Source organism: Leucopleurus acutus (assembly GCF_964270905.1).
Source record: "Leucopleurus acutus genome assembly, chromosome: 7".
Lineage (NCBI taxonomy): Eukaryota > Metazoa > Chordata > Mammalia > Artiodactyla > Delphinidae > Leucopleurus > Leucopleurus acutus.
In genome coordinates, this window is record NC_139150.1 from 106366068 (window position 1) to 106384014 (window position 17947).

Sequence of the window (17947 nt, forward strand, 5' to 3'; positions counted from 1 at the left end):
ATATATGCTCAGAAAAAGTAAACTGAATGAACAAATATTCTTAAGATATCTTCAAAATATTTCAAGATTACCTCTCTTAAACTGGACATTACAAATTGCGATTATCCACCAATCACTAGATTTCTTTCTAAACCACTGCTGTTCCTCTCACATCCAAAGGAACCAATCACTCACTGGCAAAACAGTAAAAGTAACTTCTTACGGTAGCAGGTGATTTGACTTGCTACATCAAAAGCTTAAAGTCGCTGATAATTATAACAATGGTAGTCTGATTCAATGACTTCTAATACTGTTCCAATTTCCTTTAACTTACGTAACTCTGTCTTCACCAAACAGCAATTGAAAAACAGTGGATATCAAACTTTAATGTGAATAAGAATCACCTTAGGTGCTTATAAATGCAGATTATTAGATGTCCCAAGGTGAGGTATGAGTTACATTATTTTAAGGTCCGGCTGTATTTTTTTAAAGTTACCTTTTTAAAAAGCTACCATGGAAATTCTGGCACAAACAGTAAATGAATCATACTTTGTGAAACAACGATGTAGCAGTTTAGAACAGAATAACGTATGCTATAACAAACCCGTGGCAAAATCTGTTTTGCCTACCCTCACCCCCACCAAATATTAGACTTGCTATTTCTTTTAAGCTCTCGCCATCTCAGATTCATTTTGGTAACTGTCAAGCACCCGTTAGTGCCCGGTTAAATTTAAACATTTCCAAAAATCTCGATGTTTAATTTTTTTCATACAATATGTGTGCATCTATGCTGATATATATGCTCATATAATCCTAGAATGAAAAAATTATGTATCTGCATAGCAACCTTACAAAACTAATACCATCCCCTTGAATATGCACTCGTAAACTTAGAAAAGTCTTTTAAATAGTTAAGGTCTCAGGCAAGGAGACTCACCTACATTTCTGCAACTTGAATATTTAAGCGAATGTGGAGAAGCCGATGTCAAAAGACCTATTTCAACAACTGAACATGCACTGTGTTTTTGAATGAGTATAAATAAATCCTCATTTATCATTTTCTGCTGAACTCACACCTATATGAGGCTAAAAATTGCATTTCCAACAGGCTTCCCATGCACCATCACACAAGAGCAGCTTCCTGATTATTTGGAAAACCCTTTAACTCTTCTCTAAAACTTCTTCTAAGGCCAGGTAGAGAGTTTTAATAAAAAGGGGAAATAAGACACGTTATCACTTTTAATATTTCAGTGGAAGAACAGGTAAACCAGAGTAGAGGAAAAAAGAGGTTGAGCAGCAAGGACAGGGATGATGTAAAATTGTGTGAAATAAGAAACGAAATCAAGAATTAAAAATAGAATTACATTTTCTGTTTGGCAATACACAAACAACACTAAGTGCACTTCATAAATTTCACTATTGTTGCTCTAAGTGATATGACCATAAATCACATTAGTAGTGTACTTGGCATTTTTTAAAAGCAGAAAGGATTGAGAGCGTCAGTGCGTTTAAACAGCTCTGTTATCTCCGACGAGAGTGGAAGAGAAATTATCAGAGCTTTTACCAGGTCTGAAAGCCCAGCTCTGATGCCCCCAGTGCTGGTACCCTCTCCTTCCAGCTTCAGCGCAGCGCAGAGCATCACTGCGCCAGCAGCCTATTAGGAGCACGGGCACTGTTGCCTTCGTGACGCTTTTACCTGATGTGTGAGGGGAGATGGCTGTTTGCCCCTTTTCTCGTCGCGGATGGGGAAGAGAGACTTCAGCAGCTTCGGCATCTGCGGCACGAAGGATCTTACTGGACTCAAGTAGGAGGCTGCTAGGTTACTGAGTCCTGCCAAAAATATTGAAAGGAAAAGAGATAAGGCAAAAACAATTACAGAGACATCTTCCTTACTGTAAATTGGCCACATATCCTTTGTAAGCAAATCTAACACTATAAATCAAAAAACGTATCCTTAAAAAAATTAATATTAAAAGACATGCTCTTATTATAGTTACCCTCAAACACAATGGTGTTTCCTTTTCCAATTAAATAGCAGCAATTGGGGTACTTCTAAAATGCTCTAATATCCATCGTGCCTATTAAATGCGAAGGGTAATCCAACCCCGGGCCTTGTCACTAACTGGTCAAGTACTATTGGGTTGGCCAAAAAGTGCTTTCGGTTTTTAAGTAAAAATAAAAGACACATTTTTCATTTTCACCAAGAACTTTATCAAACAATGTATTCACCCTTTTGTTCCCCTACCTTCTGCAATTTTTCAGGCAACTTCATAATTCCGTCTTCCCAAAACTTTTTTTTTGTATTTAATTTTGACTGTGTTGGGTCTTTGTTGCTATGCGTGGGCTTTTCTCTATTTGCAGAGAGCAGAGGCTACTCTTCGTTGCGGTGCGCAGGCTTCTCATTGAGGTGCAGAGCACGGGATCTAGGCGCACAGGCTTCAGCAGTTGTGGCTCGCAGGCTCTAGAGCACAGGCTCAGTAGTTGCAGCGCACGGGCTTAGTTGCTCCGTGGCATGTGGGATCTTCCTCGACCAGGGCTCGAACCCATGTCTCCTGCATTGGCAGGCAGATTCTTAACCACTGCACCACCAGGGAAGCCCCCAAAACTTTTTATCTTTTTAAGCAAAGAACTGTTCAAGATGCCTTTTACATTCTTCCAGGGAACTGAAATTTTTTCCATTAAGAGAATTTTGTAAAGACCAAAATAAATGGAAATCCAAAGGTGCAATGTCTGGTAAATATAGCAGATGAATCAGAACTTCCCAGCCAAGCTGTAACAGTTTTTGCCCGGTCATCAAAGAAACATGCAGTCTTGCATTATCCTGAAGGAAGATTATGCATTTTCTGTTGATTAATTCTGATGCTTTTCATCGAGTGCTGCTTTCAGTTGGTCTAACTGGGAGCAGTATTTGTTAGAATTAATCGTTTGGTTTTCTGGAGGAGCTCATAATAGAGGACTCCCTTCCAATCCCACCATATACACAACATCACCTTCTCTGGATGAAAACCAGCCTTTGGTGTGTTTGGCGGTGGTTTATTTCACTTGCCCCACAATCTCTTCCGTGCCACATTATTGTAAAGTATCCACTTTTCTTCGCCTGTCACAATTTGTTTTAAAAACAGAACGTTTTCAGTACTTTTAAGTAGAGAATCGCATGCGGAAATACAGTCAAGAAGGGTTTTTTTCCCCCCTGCTTAACTTACATAGAACCCAAACATCAAAGCGATTAACATAACCAAGCTGATGCGAATGACTTTCAACCTTGATTTGGATATTTTGAGTATGTTGGCTATCTCCCAGGTGGTATAACGTTGATTGTTCTCAATTAATGTCTCAATTTGATCGCTATCCACTTCAACTGGTCTACCCGACCGTGGAGCATCGTCCAGCGAGAAACCTCCAGCAAGAAACTTCACAGACCACTTTTGACGCGTTCGATCAGTCACAGCACCTTCTCCATACACTGCACAAATCTGTTCTTGCGTTTCAGTTGCGTTTTTACCTTTCTCGAAATAATAAAGCATAATATGCCGAAAATGTTGCTTTTTTTCTTCCATCTTCAATATTAAAATGGCTACACAGAAATTCACCAATTTTGATAAGTCTTTTTTTAAATGCACGCTGATATGACAGCTGTCACAATACAATCTAACAAAACTGTTTCGAATGAAGTTAAAGACAACTAACTGCTACTAGAACCACGTTACAGAAAAAAAACCAAATGAACCTTTTGGCCAACCCAATAACTTCTGCCCTAGAATAAAATGGGGCTTTTCATTTTTAAATCACATAGCCAATGACACACTCGTACAGCTCTCCATCCAGACTTTAACCTCTTTAAAGTCAGGGACCATATCTTATTCAACTTTAATTTTTCATGCTGTTTACTGAATGAAGATGATGAAACTGACCTTTCAGGAAGACAGTGGTGTTTGAGTTGTTTTCACAAGAGAGGGACAAGTGCCCTGAACCAACCCTGTTCTTACCTGCTTTTAATTACCAAAGGCTGGGGTCAGACGTGCAGATAACGCCTATGATATTAGGAGACTTATTAATGCTTTATTCTTTATAATTCTTTATTCTTAGTGAATAAGACTAAATTTTCAAGAAAAACTAATTCAAGTCATATGTGACTTGAAAACTGTACCCTAATGAACACTTTAAAAAGAAGAAGCCAGTCAACTTGAGGCATCTGTATATGAGGCTGCCTGAAGAGAAGCACATGACCATCCCCACCTCTACTCCACGCTGGACCAAGACGATGCAAGTTCATTGGCAATACAGATGGTGCACGGACCTGTACGGTTAAGGCTTTACCTTTTCCATAAAGGACTATTAACTCTAAGTAAACTAGGAAAAGTTACAGAAGGATATTCTGTAATCATGAGCTCAGTCATTAAAAAAAATACAGCAAAGAGAAAGCTATTTGCCAAGAGATAGGTCAAAAGCAAAAATAGGGATGAGAGAAACAAAAAAGAGGAGACAAGGGAATTCCCTGGCAGTCCATTGGTTAGGACTCCATGCTTTCACTGCTAAGGGCCCCAGGGTTCAATCCCTGGTCAGGGAACAAGGATCCTGCAAGCCTCGCGGCATGGCCACCAAAAAAAAAAAAAAAGAGACAAACAAAAAGTTTAAGATGAATAAAGAGGTAGAAGATACAATCATCTAAATGCTAAGAAAAAAATTAGGAATAATCTAAAGTTTTACATGCAGTTAAACTAACATTCTAGAGTGAGGATGACCTCTAATTAAATATCTAGCCAATAATCAACTAAAGGCTGCATCTATCACAGAAAAAGAGATAATCAGACATGATGTGTCTCCTAAGGGAAGTACATAAAACTACCCATTCATTTACCCTACCTTCCGTCCCTCCCTCAAATTAGCCTGAATCTGACCAAGGCTGTGGATCTAATCACCAATTTACAGGAAATACACGGGACAGAGAGTCATGTTTAAATAACCTGGTGAGGATGTCACCAGTAAAAGTAAAAATGTACAGAGTCTATGTACAAAACCTGGTCTCTTCAACAAATACAAGGCAACAGGGAAAAAAGATGAAGAGGAGCAGATAGACTAAACAGACTTAAGACACGTATCAACTAATCACAATGTGTGAACCTTACTTGGATTTTCATTCAAAATGACTAAGAGATATTCTTGATCCAGCTGGGGAAATCTGAACACTGACTAGATGTTTAATGATATTTTGGAATTATTTTTCATTTTTCTTAGGAATGAAATGTTACTGTGGGTATTACTTTAGAAATACATGTACAAGTATTTACAGATGAGATAATATCTGAGATTTGCTTTAAAGTCATTCTGAGAGGGTGTGGGGACGTAGTGGGAGCACAGATAAGTAAGCCTGGTGATGCACTGATCGTTCTGAATCAGCATGGGGCACTCGAGGGCACATCATGATTCTCTTTCTACTTTGTCTGATATTTTCCATAGTAAAAGGATTCTTCAAAGTGAGAGCAAAATAAAAACTTTAACATACAAAAGAAACAGTTTGTCACTAAAAAAAAGATGATTGCTAAAAGCACTAATGATGGATATATGGTCACTAAAAAAGAAACTAAACTCATTCAATGATGAGCAGAGCAAAGTGGTAAATATGCAAATCAAGTCAACACTGATTAGAATTTTTTTCTTTAATTTACAGAATTTTTAAACAAGGTAGTAGTCTATGACCAAGTAATTTCACCCTAGGTATTTACTCAACAGAAATGTTACAAAAAGACCTATACAAGAAACAAGCTTTAGTCACAGTAGCCAAAAACTGGAAAAAAACCAAATGTCCATAAACAGGAGAACTGGTTAAAAACTGATAAATTCCACTGTGATAGTGAAATATCTCTCAGCAATAAAAAAGAATAAATTACTGATACATGCAACAGTATGGATGACTTGAACAGATATGCTGAGCAAAAGAAGCCCAACACAAAAAGAGCACATACTATATGATTCCATTTAAATGAAACGGTAGAACGGGCAAAACTAATCTGAAATCAGAACACTGATGCACTGTGGGGAGTAACTGGAGTCACATAAACCTTCTAGAGCTTGACTGGGGTGTAAGTTACATGAGTAAATAAACTTGTCAAAACTCATTAAATATGACCCATAGACTAGAAAAAAGCAGTCAGAAAAAGACTAGGAGATTGGTCATGATGCTGGAGTTAGCAGGTAAGAAGTTTAAAAGCAGTTTTGTTTTTTTTTTTTTTAATTTTTTTTTTTTTTTTTTGCGGTATGTGGGCCTCTCACTGTTGTGGCCTCTCCCGTCGCAGAGCACAGGCTCTGGATGCACAGGCTCAGCAGCCATGGCCCACAGGCCCAGCCGCTCCGCGGCATGTGGGATCTTCCCGGACTGGGACATGAACCCGCGTCCCCTGCATCGGCAGGCGGACTCTCAACCACTGCGCCACCAGGGAAGCCCTAAAAGCAGTTTTTATACACAGGTCCAAGGATGTAAAAAAAGATATGGTCTTAACAAATATACAGGTATGAAAGAAATATCAGCAGAGAAATTAAAACTATTAAAAAAAAAGCAGCAAATGGATATTCTAGAACTAAAAAGAATAACTGTAATTTAAAAATTCTTGGATGTGCTTAATAGAAAACTAGAAATGGCAGTAGAAATTATCCAATCAGAAGAAACAAGATAAAAAGATGAAAAATTAAAATCAAAATAGAATAGAGCTTCTGTGACCCATAGGGCAATATTAAGCAATATAACATGTGTGCAATTAGATTCTCAGAAGGACAGAAAAGGGCAGGGGAAAAATGTAATTAACTAATAGTTGAACATTTCCCAAAACTGTTCAAAAAATCTCAATGTATAGACCCAAGAACATTGGTGAAACCCGAGCAAGATAAACACTAAGAAAACTATACCTAAGCACATCACTGCCCAACTTGCTAAGAAGAAAAATAAACAGAAAAATTGGAAAGCAAACAACGTAAACAAAGATATACCGCATGTCGTGGGAAAGTGACACAAATGATGGCTGAATTCTCATCAGAAAAGAAGTGTAAAAGATAATGCAGTGTCTTTGAAGAGCTAAAAGAAAACAAGCTATGAACTCAGAGTTCTCTACCTAGTGAAAATATCCTTTGAAGAAAAAAGTGAAATAAAGATATTCTCAAAAGGGGAGACCCATCTTCTCAAGGAAAACTGCACAATAAGAAATAATACAGGATATTCTTCAGGCTAAAGAGAAATAATATCAGATGAATATATGATCTTCAGGAAGGAGTAGTGACAGAAATAATAAATATGAAGGAAAATATAAAAGATTATCTATAGTTTCTTAATTTCCTTAAAAGACAAAGAGCTGTTTTAAAGAAAAAAAAAAACAACCACTGTAAAATGGGTTCACAACACCTATAAAAGCAAAAGATACAACAATAATACAAAATAAGAGGCGTGGGGGAACAGGTAAATGGAATTACACTGTTGCAAGATTCTTATATTTGTGCAGTGGGAAGTGGTAATTATTAATTCTAAGTAGACTGTGGTAAAATTAAAGATACCTACTAGACTCCTTTAACAAAGATGTTAATAAATAAATACAGGTATACCAGAAAGCCAAAGAAAAAATAAAATACTGCAAAATATTTTTCAATTAACCCAAAAGAAAACAGAAAAGATTACAGAGGAAAAAATAAATAAATAGGCCAAATAGAAACCAACAGCAACATGGCAGAGATAACAATAATATTAGATGTAAAAGAACTAAACATGCCAATTAAAAGGCAGAAATTGTCAGACTAGATAAACAAAAAACACTAAACCTAAATATGCTGTCTATAAGATAATCACTCTTAAAGATAAAAATATAGGCTAAAATTTTAAAGACTGAGGCAAAGATACACCATGCAAGCAATATGCAAAAGAAAGTTCATGTGGCTATACTAATATCAAGCAAGACAGATTTCAAAGTAAGAGTATTACCAGAGAGCTAAAGGGACATTTCATAATAAGAAACATAACTATGTCAGCAAAAAATAACAATTCCAATGTGTTATACCCAGTAACAGAGTTTCTAAATGAATCATGCAAAAACTGTTATAATTAAAGGAAAAAACAGACAATTTCACAATCATTGTTTAGAGATTCAACACCTTCTCTCAATGACCGACAGAACAAATATGAGGGGAAAAAAAATCAGTAAAGATACAGCAGGTTTGAACAAGGTTATCAACAACTTGACCTAATTGATATATACAGAACACTGTGCCCAAAACAGAACAGACCTTTTCAAATACACATAGAATGTTCACTAAGATAGAATATAGTCTCAAAACATTTAAAAAGATTGAAATTTTGAAGAGTCTGTTCTCTGCTCATAATGAAATTAAATAAGAAATCAATAATAATAATACACCCCCAAGATATAGGAAAATGAATTAATATGCTACCCAATAACCCAGGGGTCGAAGAATAAATCAGAGAAATTAGAATATCTGGAACAGAATGATAAAAAAACACATCGTGCCAAAATCTGTGAAATGCAGAAAGAAATAACAATCAATGAAACAGAAAATAAAACCAAATTTGGCTCTGTGGGAAGACTAAAGAAAACTGACAAACCAGTTTCAAAAGTATTTAAGAAAAACAGAAAGAAAACAAAAATTATCTATTTAGAATAAAAAGAATGAACATAACAACAGATCCTATAAACATTAAATGATCAATAAAGGAACACTGTAACATTTATGTAAATAAATTTAATAATTTTGGTGAAATAGAAATTTCCCTAAAAAACATAATTTATGAAAACTTACAAAGAAATATAAAAAGTTAACTTTATAATAAAGAAATTGAAGTCATGATCTAAAATCTTCCCACAGAGAAAATTCCAGGCCCAGAGAGTGTCACTGGTGAATCCTGTCAAACATTTAAGGAAGTAGTAATACCAAGTTCACATAAACTCAGGAAAAAAAGATGAGGAAATTTTTCTCAAGTCACTTTATGAAACCAATGTAATCATGATACCAAAACCTAACAAAGACAATGTTATGAAAAAGGTACATATATTCATCATAGAACATATGCACAAAAACTCTAAACAAAATATTAGCAAACAGAATCAAACAAATATAAAGGACAACACATCATGATCAAGTGGTATTTCTCACAGGAATGCAAGATAAATTCAACATTCAAAACAATGGGACTCAACACGTTATGATAAGGAAGGGGAAAATTCAGACAGGCATTAACTAGTAGGACAGTGGTTACCTGGTAGGAAATCCTGATTTAAACTACTTCTGAAAGATGCTCAAATTTCATGACAGTGATTGAAAAAGGAAAATATAACTTACCTGGATCAGGAGAATGGTTGTTTTGGGGACAACCAGGGGGAGATGGGGCAGCCGGAGTGGTTGCTCTAGAAACAGCAGTTTGCGATACATCCTGTTGACTTTCCCACCGGCCCTATTAAGGACAAAATCAGGAATTTTGATTCATATCAATTAACAAAAAAATCTAAAGATACTGAAGAGAAATCTGTTACACATTACTAAAGCTTTATTCTTGTTATAAGACATGATAAATCTTATTACCTAAGTACTCTTCCTCTTCTTTATAGAATTGCTCTCCCTAATAATACCACCCCACGTCTGGGTATCCCCTATGATTGGTGATGTTGAGCATCTTTTCATGCGCTTATTGGCCACTCATATATTTGTATATTGGAGAAATGTTTGTTCATGTTTTCTGCCCATTTTGTCCAAATGGCTAAACACTTGCCTAAGGCAGGACTGAAGCCAAATGCAGAATGAACTTCTAGGATAAAGATACAGTCTGAAGTTTTGTTTTTTTAAAAAAAGCATTTCTATTTTATTAAAAATTTTAGGTGTCAAAATTCAAGAGGTTGACAGTATAGTACAGGAATAGCAACTTCTCATGCTGTCGGTGGTTTTCCTGTACCTGCAGTCGCTCCACTGCACACTTGTGAACACTGGTGTTCACTCCCCGATGGGCTAGGGACGGGGCAAGGTGGTCATGTCTGCCAATGCAAAGACCTGTGCCAGCGACGGTGCACCTTCCTCCCTCACAGCAGCTGTTGAAGGTAGAGACTTACCTTCTTTGCGTCCCCTAGACTTGAGGACTTGGTCAATCTGTGAGATGATGCAATGTCATTGACAAAATCACATGAACTAATAAATAAACCTTGCTTTACTGCTTACTACAATTTACAGCCTCCTAATAATCTTTCTCCTATATCATGCTGCTTCTCACAAAACAGGGATTTAGTAAGACATTCCTCTTGAAATCCTCCCTTCCGCTCTGCTCCTTAGGCCCTCTCTGCTCTTGTGCCTCAAGATACCCTCTTTCACTTCAGATTCTCGACGGAAGCCTAGGAACAACTCTAGTACAGTCAGGCATCTTCTCCTCCGCCACATACCATTCATGAAAGTAAAAACTCTAGAACAGCATATTACCAAGCCATTCATTTTTTTTAACAGATATTAAAGATGAGTTGCAGTTAAGCCTAAACCAAGTAGTCACAAGGTGCCAATAATGGTAGTCTCCGAATTAACAAGTCTGACTGTACTTTCAACTTGTCTTGTAAATTCCCATTAAAGAGATTTCACTGCATAATACAAAAACAATGCCCACCAGCTGATGGATTAGTTTACCTGTCTAGAGCTTGAGCCATAAAAATGGTGACAGCACCAAAACACTCTGAACATCAGTCCCATCCGGTAAAGAAATAAACCCCAACCCATACTACCAGTATAAAAACCAGTAATGAAGATGAGACATAACTCTTTTAAATGCTGTACGTTCTCTTTTGGTCTTCTGATAATCACTCTGACTTCTTTTTCACCAGAGTTTAAAAAATGGTATTTTATATTAGTTTAAGCCAGTACTCCACAGAAGAGTGACCCTGACGATCAACTTGAGTCTTCATTAGTAATCGCCTGCAAAGTAAGTTCTTTGCTACCCCTGAAGGTGGATGGGGGAAGAAAGCTCTCTTAGGTTGCCAACATGTACTGGAAACCTATCTGCTTTTAGCAGCAACCTAAGTACTGATCATAAAATCGATAAGCCCTAAGTGATCTGGATCCTGTTTATCTTACAGAAGCCCATTTTCCCCAGGAACTCTCTCAGCACTTGATATTTTAACACATGGTATGATGCTCAACAGTAGGAAGCTAGGAAGCAAGAGAGACATGAAGAGGTGATGAGGGAAATGAACTATGAACATGTCACTGTAGGAGCATTTGTGTTACTATGAATCACACACTGATTTACATACTTTAATGTTTCATTAACTTTTTTGCATTTAAATTTAATTATCTGTCTGGGAAGCTGCAGCTTTGTGTACTCTGGGACGTCACCATCAGGTGACGGGACAATGAAGTCAACACTCTACTGAGCTCAGAGGAAGAAAAGTCTCACGCTTTCTTTACAGGGTTTAAGCTCATGCAAGGTTGTTCTGAAGACAACATACTTAATTTCAGAATAAATCTGTTTTCATACTTTACATTTTTCTTCCTTGTTTGGCAGCTGACATAGTGGGACTCTGTCCCTTAGGAAAACTAAGCAGCAGATTTGGAGTCAGCACCTCAGCCATTTGGTGTGGTCCAGTGACAAATACTGTAGGTGTCACCTCTTCCCCAAGGCACACTCAGGGCTCTGCTAGCTTCCCGGGTAATTTTTACCAGCTGGAACTCCCACACCCAATGTTACTCCCAAATCTGAATGGAGGCAGTAACTCTTACTATCTCACATATTCAAATATCTCAAGTGAAAACATTTGAAAGGATGCACACAGTACTTACACAGAGCCTCAGCCATATCGTTAGCCCCATCAGAGAACGAAAAACGGAGACTCATTTCATCCATCTCCCTTAACCACCATCTTAAGCTTGAGGAATCTCACAGTCTCGCTAACCAGAGACGGGGACACAGAGTGTCTCAAATCGCTCTGGGACAGAACAGGCTCTGCTTCCAAGGGAACAACAAATTTGGATGATAAACTGGTATAACACTCCTCCCTCCTCTTTCTGATACCTGCAGATCTCTGGAGAAACACTCCACTGAAATCATTCACTATATTCTTTCTCTCTGGCTGTACATGTCCATTCTCTTGCCAGGAGTGGAATCTGTGGTCCGGGGTCTAGCAACACACACTGCCACCCAGGGACAAGGCAATTAGTGTCTTTCCAATACATTTCACATGCTTGGCTGGTCCAGGGTTATTCTCCCTTTACTAAAATGTTGGAGAAGAAAAAAGGAAGCATCCCAGTTAAAGGTACTTCAGAGGGAGATCAACTCAGGACAATGAATAAAAAGGACTTGGCCAGACACCAGGCCTTTCTGCTTTCTTATGAGCTCAGCTCTCAAAGTCAAAGAGTATGGCATTTTTCTTTTTAAACTTCTACCACAGTAATCCACGCTCCACTACTGAAATCTGGAAAGATCAATCTGTGATGTTTCTGACATTTTTCATGCCTATCAACCTTCAGAATCAGCCACAGTGGGACTTCCCTGGTGGCGCAGTGGTTAAGAATCTGTCTGCCAATGCAGGGGACACGGGTTGGAGCCCTGGTCTGGGAAGATCGCACATGCCATGGCCCGTGCGCCACAACTACTGTGCCCGCACTGTAGAGCCCATGAGCCACAACTACTGAGCCCGCGAGCCACAACTACTGAAGCCCCCGCACCTAGAGCCCGTGCTCTGCAAAGAGAAGCCACTGCAATGAGAAGCCTGCACACCGCAACTAGAGAAAGCCCTCTAGGTGGTCACAAAGCACCGAGCTGATCTCCCTGTGCTATGCGGCTTCTTCCCACTAGCTAGCTATTTTACATTTGGTAGTGTATATGTAAGTCCATGCCACTCTCTCACGTTGGTTGTCCTAGCTTACCCTCCCCGCTCCCCATGTCTTTTTTTTCTTTTTTTTTTTTTTTTTTGCGGTACGTGGGTCTCTCACTGTTGTGGCCTCTCCCGCTGCGGAGCACAGGCTCCGGACGCGCAGGCTCAGTGGCCATGGCTCACGGGCCCAGCCACTCCACGGCATGTGGGATCTTCCCAGACCAGGGCACGAACCCGCGTCCCCTGCATCGGCAGGCAGACTCCCAACCACTGCGCCACCAGGGAAGCCCCCTTCCCCCATGTCTTTAAGTCCATTCTCTATGTCCATCTGCGTCTTTATCCCTGTCCTGCCCGTAGGTACTTCAGAACTTTTTTTTTTTTAGATTCCATATATATGTGTTAGCATATGGTATTTGTTTTTCTCTTTCTGACTTACTTCACTCTGTATGACTGACTCTAGGTCCATCCACCTCACTGCAAATAACTCAATTTCGTTTCTTTTTATGGCTGACTACTATTCCATCGTATATATGTGCCACATCTTCTTTATCCATTCATCTGTCGATGGACACTATGCTTAAAGGCAAAACCCAACAGGGAAAAACACAGCACGCTCTCAGCTGGCTTGAAGACCTGATCGGTCCCCCTTGGGCACCTCCTGTTTTCCTGTTACCGCTCTCCAGACAGACACAAATGCTCTGGGTATTCCGTCAAGGGGTCTGGTTTTGATCAGGAAAGTGACAAAGAGGTAAACAAAGAGAAGCACCAGTGACATTCCGGGTCCAAAGGTGGCTTCTCGTGCAGTTAAAGAAGAGGTGACTCATATCTGGTACCAGCCTTAACTAGTGCCACACTACATAACTGCAGTTTTCAGGAAGGTGATGGGGCCAAAACACACAATTCAGTTTTGTTAACTGAATATTCATCCAGGCTTTTGGCTATTTTTAATTGCACCATAAACTCCAATCAGAAGCTGACAAACATCTTACTAACTTATTTAAAAATATATAATTCCATTTAAAATGTCTTTAAGTAAGACCAGTATTTTCTGTTGACAGAGTTCCATGGATTGCAAAAGATCTCAAGGCACAGCCACTGTTTAAATGGAAAAATAATCTGCTGAAATTAATTCTGCACCTAAATGTGAGTCTAATCTGGTAGACTGGTCACAAAAAGTTTGCTAAGCTTTCATTATATCTATACAAAAACTGCCTTACAATAATGATGAAATAGCCAGTAACAGTAAATAACAACATCACTGCAATTAGGAATATTTTATATTCTTAATTGAAAAGCTTTTCAAGAGTGATTTCTTTTAGGCCATAAGGTGAAATTAAAAGTTAAGAGTAGTTAATAAAATTCAATTTATCTTTTTAAGATCAATTAGCTCATCAGTTGCATCTTGGTGGAGCTCAGTAAACAATTCCAACTTTAATATGTAGCGAGCATCAATAAATAAGGCCACGCAAAATGTGGCTGGCCGAATTCCAAGTATTATAGGCCAAAGTGTGACACTGTTTTAGTACCTTACCACTTGCTCTCACCTCCCCAAGAGCCCTAATCCTATCACACTCTCCGCTCCTGCCTCCCGGACACACCTTTTAGTGTTACTTCTCTCCCGACTGACTAATCTTTGCCATGACATTAACTGAAAATTAGTACGGAAAGGCAGACTTGAACTTACTCCGTGGCCTCTCCCTGCTTCTAAACCTGAATGTTCTGATATTAGGTGGGGAGGACACGGCAGATTCTCTGGTCTGTGACTCTGATTTCATAATCAAGAAAGAGGGATAGACACATAGATAATGGAACAGAGAACCCAGAAACAGGCCCACACGAGTTTGAAAGGTAGATGTAACTGTGATTATAATTTTCATTTTTTTAAAAATACAGTTTCTAGCATTTTAAGCATCGATTCCAGGTTAAAATTATATTTCCGACTCAACTTCCCTGTATGTTAAATACTTTCATGCAAGGAAGCCAGGATGGTCCCACTGAGCAAAGTTCTGTGGCGCTGAAGGCAGGCCCAAGGCACTTTTGCTCTCTTCTTTGCTTCTCTCCCCTGCCCCATGCTTGAGAAAAGTACAGCTTAAAAGTTCTCATTTACTGTATCATGTGCTTAACTAATAAATTAACTCCAACTCTTCACATTCCAGAGCCTTCTACATTCCATCAGATGCCTTTGTTCCTGGTCTCTTCTGACAGATATTTTCAGAGCCCAGGTAACAAGGAACATTTGAGAGGAACTGTATATACCGATTACCAAAGTTATTTTTACCAAAGGGTAAGAGCCAAAAACTTAGTACAGTGTCAAATTTAGTCGTCTTATAAAAACTACATTTAAAAATGCATTCTTATTCTCAAGGTAAAAGCAAGCATGTTTTAGGATAGCAGGATAATACTTGTATCCCACTCATTAGGAAAAACCTAATGGATTAATTACCTCTCCCTGGATCTCTGAAAACTGCAGAATGAAGGAAGTCTCCAAAAGAAAAGAAGAAAAACAACATGAGTCTTTGAGATTTTCCAGAACAATTTCTTTAGTAATCTCTCCTTGAGGATTTTGCACGAAAATTATTACAGATAAAGCAACTGAAGACCTTCTCAAACCACTACTTACTAGAGAATAAAATCTTCCGCTAAAAAGGGTAGAGAATAAAAATTTCTAATTTTAATATTTTTTTCAATAGGTAATTTGTTCCCATGATCCAAAAAACAAGTAATATAAAAAGGCACACAGTGAGAAGCCTCCTACCTCAGGTGCCCACATGCTTCTACTCTCTCCCCAGGCAGGTAAGTAATGGTATCTGTTTATCATATATCCTTATAGGGTTTCCTGTGTCTATGTGAGCAAATCCATAAACGGTCACATGCACCTCTCTGTTTCCCTCCTTTTATAATTCAAATGGTAGCATACTGTGCTGCACTGCATTTTTAATCACTAAGTATATCCTGGTGATCTTCCACATTAGTACCTGGAGGGGCTCCTAATTATTTTTTACAGCTCTATAGTATCCCATTTACTTATGTGTGTGCATGTGTGCACACTCACAGGGAGAAAATAGATTTAACCAGACCAAACCAATGGACATTTAGCTTGTTTCCAATCTTCTGCCATTATAAACAATGTGGCAGTGGGCACCCTCATACATATGTCATTTCATATGTCTATGAGCACGGCTGCTGTGTAAAGGGGTTTAATAGGACTTGGATAATTTGTATGTCAACTAGTTTAAACACTACCCTGAGGAATTCTATTATGCACAGCATTATAACAATTTTGAATTCAAAGCAATGCCATATTTGACGATGTTTTTCATTGTTTCGTTTAAAAGACCAAAGGGAGGAATCTCTGTTCCTTGCTACTATTGGTGGAGGGAACTGTTTCTTTTCTCGCTAGTAAGAAAATACAATTTAAAAAATATTTATTTTCCTTAAAAATCTTTTAAGAGGCCCTGCTTTAAATGATAAAACTACTGAGGGCCCTGCACCTGCAAAAGGGGGAACCACTTTGTGCTCCCTGCTGAAGTGAGCCTGGAATCAAATCCTCTTTGATGAGTGTTCTCATCACTTTGTTTCCTAGCATCAGTTATGATCCTCTGTCACCTGAATTTCCATACTCATTAAACAGGTCCATCCATTAAATCTTAGAACAGTTTTCCTCTACCTTTCCCCTAGTGAAAAGCAAAAGGTCTCTGATTTTGGTATGTGGACATTCATAAAACCTACTGATCTGGACACAAGCAGGAAGTCAAGTGATGCCCATGGTGACAGTGATGGAGTGGATGGAATCCCAGCCATACCTGGTACCCATTCAGGGCCCACGGGGGCCAACAGTTCACAAGAAGATAAAATAATAGCTCCACAGCTGAACTGGGAGCACATTAGTAATGGGGAGCTGGCCTTTCTGTTTTCCCTGACAAGAACTCCACTGCCCGTCAGAGGCTGGGGACTGCTGTGGTTGCGCAGGGGTGAGAGACGCCAGGTTTTGAGGAAGACTGCAAACTGCTGCAACAGGAGAAAAGCGTCCTTCACTGTTTGGAGGCATCTGACGAAAACTGAAAATACATGCTGAAATAGAGCGGACACAGCCAGATCCTTGCTGCTGGGACGGCACCAGGACACCAGTAAAATCTGAGAGGGTAGAATTTCCTCATCTTCTCTAAGTTACCCAGGGGCCCCAGGACATCAAGATGACTGAAAAAGGAAAGGTCCTGGTAGAGTAACAAAAAAATGTGTAATTTATTTACTCATTTAATATATGCCCTGCTGGGACTTCCCTGGCGGTCCAGTGGTTAGGACTCTGCGCTTCCACTGCAGGGGGCACGGGTTCGATCCCTAGTCAGGAAACTAAGATCCTGCAAGCTGCACAGCACGTCCAAAAAAAACCCAAACAAAAAACAAAACAGGGCTTCCCTGGTGGCGCAGTGCTTGGGAGTCCACCTGCCGATGCAGGGGACATGGGTTCGTGCCCCGGTCCAGGAGGATCCCACATGCCGCGGAGCGGCTGGGCCCGTGAGCCATGGCCGCTGAGCCTGCGCGTCCGGAGCCTGTGCTCCGCAACGGGAGAGGCCCCAACAGTGAGAGGCCCGTGTACCGCAAAAAACAAACAAACAAAAAAACGCCCCAAAACACATTTTGCTTACTTCTCCCCTATCCTCCACAGAAGAGACTGCCCTGGGAAAGGCCTCCAATAAACTCTTCACTCTCACACCCAAAATAGTCTTTTCAGTCCTTATTTCGGTCTCTGAGGAATCTGGAAGGAGCTCCTAAACCGCCTTTCCCCGGCACCAGTTTCCAAGCCGCCCTCCTGCGCCTCCCCTCCTCTTTGAGGACTCCGGTCCGTTGTGGCCCTGGCCGGCTTCCCCTCCTGCACAGGCCTGAAAGTATCACCATCACGCCCGCACAGCCTCGCCTCTGTGCTCAAATCCCTCATGCTGTTCCAACCAGGTCCTGAGCTCCCCAATCTGTCTTCAGCTCAGGCTTCCAGACCCCTGAACTGGCAGACATAACCTTTTGTCCAAAATTGACCTCAATCATTTTCTTCCCCAAACCTGCGCCTGCAACATTCACCTCTCTGCACTGTCACCCAGAGCCCACGCCACCCTGTCTCCCCTGGGCTCCACCTTATT

The 17947-nt window shown here is 39.6% G+C and overlaps 1 protein-coding gene across 1 annotated transcript in view; it reads right to left on the reverse strand.

Moving 5' to 3' along the window:
• The window catches only part of KIF13B (kinesin family member 13B), a 186663-nt gene that overhangs the window by 26227 nt on the left and 142489 nt on the right, over positions 1-17947 (reverse strand). The window contains exons 36-37 of the mRNA XM_082842622.1: positions 9313-9424; positions 1676-1809 (exon numbers count right to left, since the gene is read on the reverse strand). Of these exons, the coding sequence (XP_082698748.1) occupies positions 1676-1809; positions 9313-9424 (246 nt within the window). The remainder of the gene's footprint in view (positions 1-1675; positions 1810-9312; positions 9425-17947) is intronic.